The sequence below is a fragment of the Limanda limanda genome, chromosome 9 (genome assembly GCF_963576545.1).
Source record: "Limanda limanda chromosome 9, fLimLim1.1, whole genome shotgun sequence".
NCBI classification, from domain to species: Eukaryota; Metazoa; Chordata; class Actinopteri; order Pleuronectiformes; family Pleuronectidae; genus Limanda; species Limanda limanda.
The window spans coordinates 17,220,207-17,231,583 of record NC_083644.1 but is presented as its reverse complement, the minus strand read 5'-3'; the positions used below and the strand labels follow the sequence as shown (position 1 = coordinate 17,231,583).

Sequence of the window (11,377 nt, the reverse complement as noted above, 5' to 3'; positions counted from 1 at the left end):
AATCATCCCCATATAACCACGGGTGACACCTTTAACTTATAAAATAACAGGATCGTTGTTTTTTTGTTTTTTCCTCCCACTGACAAATGAAGGCCACATGGCAGATTGCAGGCCCAGCATTGTTGAAAAAAGATCCTTCTCCTCCCTTTGTCTCTCCATATTATACACATATTTACAAGCCATAAATAAAACTATCTATCCTCTCTTAACATTGATAGCAAATTTGGAAAAAACACTCGTATGTCAGTGAGAATGTTCCGCCTACCTTCACGTGGGACTGTGCCACAGGTGGCTTTTTAATAAAATGTTTTTCAACGGGCATTTTGTTGTTTTTGTGTCTGTTTTTTTTTTTCCTTTTAGAAAGGACAAGTGTTCATGTTCGGTGGTTTGCTGGTAAAAGTCTCACTCAGTGGCCCAGGCTGTAATATGCTGTCCTGTAGGGTCAAGTGACTGGAAGCAGAGGCCAGAGCTGGGGTCAGCATGGCCAGGATCTGCGCCTGGCTGCCCGGCTGCGCGCCGTAGGAAGAAGCGGAGGAGTTGGCTGCGCCGATGATATTGTCAATGGAGAACGAAGGCCGGCTCGGGGTGCTGGAGTCCGTCTTGAGAGGAGCCAGAGAAGGGCTTAGTTGGGGGTAAAAGGTTTTTCTTAAATCAGCGCCTAAAAGCGAGGGCAGGGGATGCGGCGCAGGGAACAGTGCGGCTGAGGAGGGCAAGGTGCAGGGCGCGTTGGGGAACGGGAAGGAGCCACCTGTGTGGTGGTGTGGGTGATACGGGTTGTGAGCTGCGTGGAAGCTCTGCAGCTGAAGTCCATAGTTGTATCCATACGGGCCGTATCCAAACCCGGGTAGGAAACCACCGGCGTCCCTGAGGATCTCGTTAGTTTGATGCCTCTTGAAGCGCTTCCTCCTGCGCAAGAAGCTCCCGTTGTCGAACATGTCTGCGGAATCCGGGTCGAGGGTCCAGTAGTTGCCCTTACCGGGATTGCCAGGCTCCCGCGGGATCTTCACGAAGCAGTCGTTCAAGGAAAGGTTGTGTCGGATGGAGTTCTGCCACGCAGGGAACTTCTCCCGGTAGTAGGGGAATCTGCTGCTGATGAACTCGCAGATCTCGCTGAGAGTGAGGCGTTTCTTGGGGCTCTGCAGGATGGACATGGTGATGAGGGCGATGTAAGAGTACGGGGGTTTCACAAGTGCACTTTTTCTGGCTTTGTCCCCGACCACGGTGCCAGCCTCTGCGCCGGAGCCCATCTGCTCTGACGGGCAGTCGGAGCTGCTGAGCCCGGGAGAGGAAACCCTCTCTGCCGCGTTCTGGGAGTAATTATCGTCGGAGTCATTGTCCAAGTTGAACTCGTGGTGAATGTACTTTCCGTCTTTTCCCACGGATATGTCTCCCCCGACCACGTCGATGTCCACCTCTTCGGACAGTGCTGAGCTATCGGACATATCCGTCCCTAAAGTCATCCTTGGAGACGCCGCTTCTCTTCCTCCACTCTCCCAGACTTCCTCCTCCTGTGGTCCGGTGAGGCTTCAGAGCGAGCGCACACACACACTCCCCCGTACAACCACACCAGACTTGTGCTGCAGCTTTATCTCCAACTATCGAATGCACACATGGCTAGAATCTATTCAAAAATAGAAATAACTCTTTGACCTGTGGCTTGGGCGATTCCTGGGCGTCCGTGGCTGGTCAAGCGGGGCCGTGCGAGGTCCTCATCCAGCGAACAACTTCTTGGTTTTCACGCGTAAAAATGACAATCGGAGATCATCGATCTTGCACCGACACACACTTCAGTTGTCTTCAGTCTGCAATTGATTCCGCCCGCGATCGGTTTGTGCTGTGGGTCAGATTATAAAGCTACTTCTGTGAATCCAAGTATCTTTCCAAAATGTCTTTTACGCACGGGATTGGGTAGGTATCCAGCCAGACTTGTCACACTATCCTCCTTAGCTCTCAAAAGGTATTTATAGGGCCACGCTGGTCACGTGGTCTTTGAGTCACCGTTACCAGGAACTGGATGCGATTGCTCTGCAGCAAGTAATATCAGATCATGGTTCTTGAAATCATGTTTGGTTTGAAATAAGTGAAGTTAAAAATAAACAACAACAAATCTGTGGTTCTCGTCGGTTGATCGGATGTATATAATAATTTCGAGTTGTCATTTATCTGGTATTGTGGAAATCACATTTACTCTATTGATCAATATATTATCGACCGACACTGTTCAAAAATAGGAATATGTGTAAAAATGCATTTAAAACAAATGATGTCTCACAGACCAAATTATGTCACTCATAATTTTTTTTATTTTCAGTGTGGGAGAATAAGGTGCACATTCACCGATGATGATTTTATTAAACAGCCAGCAAACACAATACTTAGTATTCAAATCTCGTTAACGTTGCTTTGTTTATAGGGATATAATCCCTATTCCCTATAAAGTATATTATTATTATTATTATTATTATTATTATTATTATTATTATTATTATTATTATTATTATTATTATTATTATTATTATTATTATTATTATTATTATTATTATTATTATTATTATTATTATCAGGTCCTTTTCAAACATGATGCATTTGGTAAATTCTGAAATGTATATTTTCTCGGAGTATATGCATATAAAACGATATTGCCATATTTGCTTTGTTTGACGTTTAATTTATATGTTTTTACTTTTATTTGCACCCGTTTGTGGGTCATGTCTGCGTCTCCTCTGGTCCCTAACAAAATGGTTGATTTAGCTCGTTTTAAATTTCTCCGTATAAAATATTTTGGCCCGTCGTCTGTTCCCTGATCACTTCTCACGGGTTTTGTATTTTCCTTGTCAAAAAGTCACAACATTATCCATGTGCATTTTTTGCATGGTTCTGCAGGGTGCACGAGGGCACAGTCCTCTGCAACCTGCTCCAATTCGTCTTCGTCAGAAGAGAAGGGCCAGATGACAAGGTGTAACGTGTGCGTAATGTGTGCGGGCTCATTTGGAGCAGGGGGGACATTCCAGTTCATTGCACCGTAGAGTTAATGTACTGGCATTACATCAGCGCCTTATCTATCTTGCTGCTTGTCATTAAAATACCTTTTTATACTATAACTACAATCCTCATTGTATTTGCTTTGCTTTTTTTTTTTATTTATTGAAGAAGACGACTGCTGCACTGAGGAATCCAGTCGAAGTGAAGCACGCAGCCCCGTTAATACCCAGCAGAAGCTCCGACTGAGCCGTGTGTCCTCCTCTCTGACCTGCCTGTCACAAGCCTTTTAAAATCTGAAATAGATCCTGACACTTTCCTGTCAACTGCCCCGCAGGGACTACACTCTCTCCACGTCTCACTACAGCCTCATATAATTGCATATTTTTATTGTGATGCCTTTATGTGGCACAGGGTCTGTATTTTATTTGTTTGCTTGTTTATTTGTTTATTTGTTGATGTATTATATTGTTTACTTTGCCTCCCACAGTGTCTCCTGTTATGTGGATCACATAATAATGGGATGTCTATCTTGGATATCAAAGCTGTAATTATTTATGTCTAGACTTGTTGATGTTTTTGCTGTTTGGAAACCAATATTGTATCTGACAGTAAAACACGGGCTACGTCATCCATTCAAAAATACACAGGCCTATTTTTCGTTCAGTCTTTAAACTAGATTATTAAAAAAAAATCGTTTATATTTATTCAGGAAGACTGTGTAGTTTCTCAGATTTAAATTTATAATTTCCAGTAAATCAAAATCCCTTTATTATTCAAATTTAAGAACGCAATCAGCTGAATATAGTTTTTCAGGTTCTGCAAGTTTTCAAAGGCTGACAATTAATGAGCCGTCATTTGCCTTTGAGTAAGGTTTCCTGTCACAGCAGTTTGTGGGGTTGACGCGCCCCCTGGCGTTTGCAAAGTAGTAATTCTCGAATTTAATGGCATTGGACGCAAGAGTCACTTCCCATGAAAAACTAGAAAAATAGTCAAACTGTTTTGAATGAGGTGGCATAACTAACAGCTGCGGAGATATGCTAAGATAACAAGAAATGGGCAAATCAAATTTAAGTCAAATGGCAGTTATGGGGTCCCTCCATATTAATGTGATCCAGAAGGAAATGTGGAAAATATTGTCTTTGTTTAATATTATATTGTCTATCAAGGTCAAATGTAAAGTATAGCAATTCTTAATTTAATGAAATGCACAAGAATCAGAAATTAAGCAAAGTGTATAGCACTGTTCAGAGGGGCTAGTTATAAAGTGATTCACAATCAAAGTGAGTAAATAAGAAAAAGGTTACAGAGACAAACCTTTAAAGGTTCAGTGATATCTAGTGGTGGAGTTGCATGTTGCATTTGAACACCCCTCACCTCACCCTCTCCTTCCAAACATGAACGAGAACCTGTGGCAGCCTTCAAAATGTTTTTAGTTTGTCCAGTCTGGGCTACTGTAAAAAAACATGTTGGCCTCCGTAGAGAGGACCTGCTCCCGACATAAAAAAATGAAGTATTTAAATATGAAGGCCCAATTCATGGGTAGAGAAAATAACAATTTGTACAATTTAGATGAATCACACAAGTGAAAAACATCACTTGAATTACTTTCACCTAAATCTTACATACAGAACCTTTCACCAGGTTCTTAAATCTATTGAAAACTTTTCATAATCTCTACCAGTTCTCAAAACGTTTTTCCCCCAAATAAAATGTTTCTCTCTCTTGCCCGTGTGTCTATAACCTTTAACTCTTCATATACGGAACAAACGTTTATTGAACTCACACAACACAACAACATGATGAAATCATTAATTTAACGATGAATAGGAAGCAGAAGATAAGAAGGCTACACCAAAAATAAAACTAGAGTCAAAGATTTAATAGCAATATAATTGCAGGTTAAGACTGTGTTAGATTTGTTGACATTTATAGAGCCAGACAGCCACATTATTGCTACAAAATGAACATTTGGAACATTGACATCTGGTTAGTTGATTGAAAAACTTATTTGCAACAAATTTACAAACTGCAAAACCAGCCAATATTTTATGAGTGACAAAAATTCAACATCTTCTTGCTTTTGCTTCCATCTAGTGGTGGAAACTTCTGACCTGGAACAGCTGTTTCCTCCAGGTTCTCTGTGCACATAAGGCAGCATGGAGCCCATCGACTGTATGTGATGTGGCCTCAAGGATTTGATCTGATTCATAACAGTCCTCAGACCAGCAACTTTCATCAACCTGTAAACGTGATGCAACTTACACATGGTTTTGAAAAGTCACATCATGGATCGATGAAAATGCTGATCACCTGCATGTGACAAATTATATCAGAGGAGTTATTTTCTTGTTAACGATTGGTCACAATATCCTTTTATATTTCCATTTCTTTATTGACTTGTTTTTAACAGTTGTGTGTTTTTTCTGGTTTTGCTTTACAATTCAGACAACTACACCAATCTGGAATATTACTTCATGTTGCACATCATCCAATTCACTTGAATGATGAATGTTCAGTTGATTTTTTCATTTTCAACAGGAAACTAATAAAAAAAATTCTAATCTGAGTAGTTGTTGATAAATAGATTGATAACCCATGATTTTTCATTGTTTTTTTGTTGTTATTTTGGCTCCTCAAAATATTTACGTGTGTTTCCATAACCATCAACCTGAAAATATTACGAGGAATTAAAATTTAGAGAGAAGAACTAAAAGTTATGTAAAACATATGCTGTTTCTGGCAAGAACTTAATTTGATCTTACCTTGTACTGTCCGTAGAGGTGCACTGAAGTGCTGGTTCATTACACCAGTGTGTCATACAAATATCATAAAAAATACTGTATCAGAAAACCATTTGTCGTATAAGATAAGGAACATGAAAGAAAAAACTAAAAAAGCTTAGAAATGAGAATTTCTAATACAATGATTATTGCTGAAGGGATCCTGAAAAAAGCAACAAAACAAGTTTAATTAAATAAGACATTTTTAAGTGGAAAACAAAAACTAATTATAAGGCAAAACTCTTAGCTGTTACTGTTCAACCTGCAAGTTAAACTGTGATAAAGATTATTATGAATATTAGTATCTCTGAAGTTATATTAAAAGTGTAGCAGAGAATATACAGGCTACTTTTGTTGTTTGTACATGCAAGACAATTTCTCACAGTGTTTAATCACAGGCCTTAAATTCAGGTTTTGAACCAAGTTAAAGCTGAATAAATGTTTTTGTGTTTTACAGTTTGAGGAGTGAGATGATGATACAGATAATGTTGTTATTCGTTTATAATTATTGACTCTAACCTTCACACATTTTCTGCTCAGAATAGTCTATTTGCTTTAATTGTTTAATATGTTTTTTAATACCATAATATATGTGACACACATGCCTTGTGTTAACTTCGTCAAAGTGAACAAGCCTAACATCAAACATCTAATTTGTCTAACCATAGGCCTGTATTTATAGATCTGAAGCTGGATGCAACACTTAATTATAATAAGACTTTATTTGTCTAAATGTGATTTCTTATTGTCAGTTCAGATCTGTAGTCCTGTAGCCAAAATCTGAATAAACTTTACACAAATGATAGTTGTTACTGATCAGAGGAGCAATATATATATAAGAAAAACGATTTGAATCAGCCCTCTGGAACGGAATAACTTACAATTACATTTGAATAGTCAAAAAATAAAGACAACAATTATTGAAAAATGCATTTATTTTCAGAACACCTGTCTTCAACAATAAAAACATTTGTCTTTTACTAAAGTTTTTATACAAACTATTTACATGAAAATGAACAACTGACGAATAATATAACGAACTTTAAAACCCAGGAAATATGAACGAAATGTGTCACAATAAAAAACATTAAAGTCGACATACAGTCATGGAATGTGTCAAACGGATTTAAATGGCTTTACACCTTTAAAATAGGAATGTATTTGCTTGAGGCTCGGTCATTGTGAGTCATTTCGTTTCTACTTTTAAAAAAGTCAAATGAATTCTTACAGATACGTATATTGAGGAGCACCATTCAGCGATGTAAGACATTTTGGAATATATATTATATCACATTAACATGCTGACAGGGGCCATTTATGTTTGGATTCAGGCCTCATTGTGTTTTATTACGCATGGACTCAATGGGCATCTTTTTCAATATGGCACTATTTAACCCATATTTCTGTGAATAGTTTGGACCCTTTCTCGCAGCTAAAGTCTCACATGTACCGGTCTAACCCTGAAGCGAAGTTGGCTTGTCTCATGTAGGTGTTGTTGTAGGAGTTCATGGGGTTGGAGAGGCCCAGCAGCTGCTCCGTGTGCTCGGCGCAGGAGCCCGGGCGCAGGGCCGGCAGGGAGAGCCGGTTGCCGGAGCAGTAAACCTGGGAGCTCCCCGGGGAGAACCCGGACTGGGTCATGGCGGGCAGGTTCGGAGGAGAGGCCGAGGATGAGTAGGGGTACCCGGCGACCAGATTGGAGCCGATGTTCCCGATGTTCCCGCTGTTCCTGCCCAGCATGTTCCCCGAGGGGTTCATCGCCTGGCTCTGGAAGCAGGCGGACGGGTCGGTGCCGGTGACCGAGCAGCTGGAGGTCATGTTGCCCAGGTCACCTCCACCCAGCCCCAGGCCCTGGGAGCTGAGGTCCCCCCCCGGGCCGCTCTGGACCACCGTCTGCTGGCTGATGATGTTGTCGATGCTGAACATGCGCGGCTGTCCCTGGCCGACCCCTGCGGAGCTCTGGTAGTGATGCAGCATGGCGGGGTGATGCGGGGATGTGGCCGTCAGCTGGGAGCCATAACCGGACCCGATCCCGGCGTACAGGGTGTTGGGGTACGAGGGTCTGCCCATTGGGGTGGGGGTGAAGGCGCTGGAGCTCTGCATGTACCCGGGGTAGGTGCTCACATCTGTGCGCTTGAACCTCTTCCTCCTCCTCAGGAAGCTCCCGTTGTCAAACATGTCCTCGGCGGCCGGGTCCAAGGTCCAGTAGTTGCCCTTCCCTGGTCGGCCGGGCTCCCGGGGGATCTTGACGAAGCAGTCGTTGAGGGTGAGGTTGTGGCGGATGGAGTTCTGCCACTTCTTGGAGTTCTCCCTGTAGAAGGGGAACCGCTCCATGATGAACTTGTAGATGCCCCCCAGAGTGAGCTTCCTCTCGGGGGAGTTGGCGATGGACATGGCGATGAGGGCGATGTAGCTGTAGGGGGGCTTCCCCCTCTGGACGGGCCTCTTCCTCCGGCGGCTCCCGGTGGGCAGGTGCTCCTCGGTCTGGCCCAGGGCGGCTCCGTCCTCCGCGCCGGGGCTGGTTCCTCTGGGCTCGGACTTGATCAGAACGTTGTCCTTGCTGGACCGGGCCTGCAGCATCAGGGGGGGTGCAGGAGCCAACGGAGAGTCCAGGCTGACGTTTGGAGACAGGACGACAGGACTGGCCTCGGCGGGCGAGTGCTGCGTCTCTGCGGTCATGTTGCACATGCCAGAGAAGTAAGAGTAATTTGCCAGATTCATAAAAGAAATAATGTGAAGGCTCCAAATCTTCAGCTGAGGGGGGGGGGAATACCCGAATAAAAAGAAAAGTCAGGCACTGGCTGGTCCTCTTCTGTCCAGTGATAGCCCAGACTGTGCTGCCCTGGTGCTTGTGTGTGTCAGTCCAGGTGAGAGAAAGGCGTTGACAGCTTTATAAGGCAGGGCAGGAATGACGCCACTGGCTATCTGGTGACGATGGAGGCAGGAGGACAGAGCCCAGAAGAAAAGTTTAATATTCCCTCTGACTCACAGGAACCCATCAGTTATATACGGTGATTTCATGTTAAACACTAAAGTACATGATTTTGCAGTTGTGGAGTAAAATGTTTGAGGTATTCTTTATTATTGTCTTATTGTAGTTCGTTTTCTGTCCCTTGGTGTCTTGAGGTTAATTGGATTTTAGGATTTAGTTAAAAAAAAAACTTTATTTTACAAAACAGCCTTTTGTCATCTCAACAGTGCAGATAAAGCATTATATCCCGGGGTTCTCTCAGCTAAGAACCCCCTTGAGTAGTGTGAGACACAGAAGGAGGGTGGTGAGGATTAGGAGATGATTTCCTAAAATCAAAAACAATTTTAAAACAATACAAAATATCTTATTTAAACTACTTAACACACAAATAATCAATAACATCTTAGAGTTCCTTCATCTCCACGTGGCCCCTGAGGTGATTATGACAGATTGGCGACAGCATCAGTTGCCGCAGGTTAAATTGACAGCACCACAGGAAACATTGAAACATGTGCACGTAAATTATTTTTTTATGAACTCGTTTAAATGAAGATCCTTTGAGATAATGGGGGTCGCAAGTCTCTGGCACAGTTACTTTGGGGTTCGGGGCAGAAAGGTTTGGGAACGTCTGGCCTCGAAGATTGGAAATATTCCAGGAACGCCCCTCATTTATGTCCCTCAATTTGACATAGCCTATTTACAACATAAGATACATGTTTAAGAAAGATATTAGACATGTGTGTTTTATAAAGCTTTTCTCACCATGTCACAATAAAATGTTGAAATATCATAATCAATTTAATGGTTGAATCTGGAAGCTTTTCACAGGCCTTCTACAGGAGTGATCCACTGGCCTATATGGCTCCTGATAGAACCGGCCTCAGTGATGTGGAAAACCACAGCGGTTGCTATTTGGAGCCTTTAACGTTTAACAGAGATCCATCGACGACCTCTTCTGTCTCCGACTCTGCCGCGCTGCTGTCCTCTCCGGGCTCTCAGCTGCAGCTCGGTGTCTATCCAGGGCAGAAACAACACCCGCAGAGCTGCTCTGTGCTACTACAACCCAACTGCCAATCCACCAATTGAAAAATAATAACAAGCCACTGAAAACAAGCAATTGAGCTATCAAAGCTTTTGGGGAAGAAAAGTAAATATCCCTCCATTTCATTTTCGTTTTTGGAGAGTGATAATCAAACAGCGCCCTGGCCCGGAGAGGAGAGGTGTTATCTTATGGATTTTCGAAGTGAAAACATAGCTCCCTGACAATTGGTATGCAGACAACAGCCTCCAAACACAAGCATGAGCATGGTGCTTCTAATTGATTATTTAGGCAAATGGAGGGTTGAAGTTAATTACAAAGGGTAAGATACACACTGAGGTGACCTGCTGCCATCACTTTCAACAACACAACACAGGGAGAGGTGCTGAGGATTGTCGTATGCGATACCACGATGTCTGGGTTGAGTCCAGCAGGCAGCAGGATAGCCTCAAGTTGCATGGATGCTTATGAGCCTAATGTCAAATTAGGATAACCTGAAAAACAATGAATTAGGTAGTTTCCATACACTAAGACGAAAGGGACATTGTAGCTTAATGGGTCTTAAAATGATGTGCATCATATACCACAACCTTTGTAGTCACCAGATCTACTTCATTACTTTTAATAGATTTTAGATCAAGTTATAAATTTAGTTTTTTCATCTACCATTATCAAAACACCAAAAAAGTGAATATCCTGAGGAAGAATGATGGAGAATCTATGTCAAAGTCCCTTATTTCTTGACAATAAAGCATACGTATACTGACCAAACACCTGATTTAATTCCATGCTTACGTTTCCTTTAATTTATCCTCAATTTGAGCCTCTGCATTCATACAGGTTCATTGATTCATGATTGATATTTGAGACACTATTGTTATTCGTCCCTCTGGCAGGGATGATGCAAAAATGATCCAACCAAAGTCATTAGTCATAACTGCTCACTGTTTCCCCGACACCCTCGGTCCACCAACACAAAGTGCCTGGTAGCCCCCCGACCCCCCCCTTCCACCTCCACACTCACAGATGACTGGACCCCCCCCCCCCGACCCGACCCGGCCGCAGCTCAGACGACACTAAGCCCGGCTAGCTACTCATGGCTAACAGCTTCAGACAGGCGTGGGAGCGGGACTGTATCCAAGCAGGATCTGCCCCCAGAGCTGTCAGGTCAGGCAGGACAAACAGGGGCTCAGGCCAGGAAACAGGCCCTCTGCCTCGGGGCCTGCGGCCTCTTGTTAATCCCCTCCCCTCCCGAACCGCCCCACCACCCGCCCAGAGTCTCCCCTATACACACCTCAACGCTCCCTGTACCCTCGTCCTGTACTGTGCTCAGTGTGTTTACCATTTTTACCCACAGCGTTCTTCACAACCATGAACCAACATGCACGTGCATATATTAGTGAATGATTGTCTCCAGTTTCACAGAGTGTTACTATAAAATAAATATGTCTGATATCTGCTATTTTACTACCAAATTATAGGCCTGTTTCTATCCTGTAAGAGCCACGAGCCAATTACAATGATGGAATGAAAAGTCTTTATATCCTCAAATTTATAAAAAAAATTTCATCCTGTGAGAATCATGATAAATAGTCACAATTGGGTGGT

The 11,377-nt window shown here is 42.8% G+C and overlaps 2 protein-coding genes across 2 annotated transcripts; both read right to left on the bottom strand.

The window, feature by feature from the left end:
- Positions 1-356: 356 nt before the first annotated feature.
- foxd2 (forkhead box D2) lies at positions 357-1,460 on the bottom strand. The gene has a single exon (XM_061078678.1). It carries the CDS (start codon positions 1,458-1,460, stop codon positions 357-359), a length of 1,104 nt encoding a protein of 367 aa, XP_060934661.1.
- Positions 1,461-7,202: 5,742 nt separating this feature from the next.
- foxe3 (forkhead box E3) lies at positions 7,203-8,480 on the bottom strand. The gene has a single exon (XM_061078743.1). It carries the CDS (start codon positions 8,478-8,480, stop codon positions 7,203-7,205), a length of 1,278 nt encoding a protein of 425 aa, XP_060934726.1.
- Between the last annotated feature and the right edge of the window lie 2,897 nt (positions 8,481-11,377).

Excerpts from the sequence above, each read along its gene's own strand:
- foxe3 (XM_061078743.1), bottom strand. The coding sequence starts at position 8,480 with ATGAATCTGGCAAATTACTCTTACTTCTCTGGCATGTGCAACATGACC.
- foxd2 (XM_061078678.1), bottom strand. The coding sequence starts at position 1,460 with ATGACTTTAGGGACGGATATGTCCGATAGCTCAGCACTGTCCGAAGAG.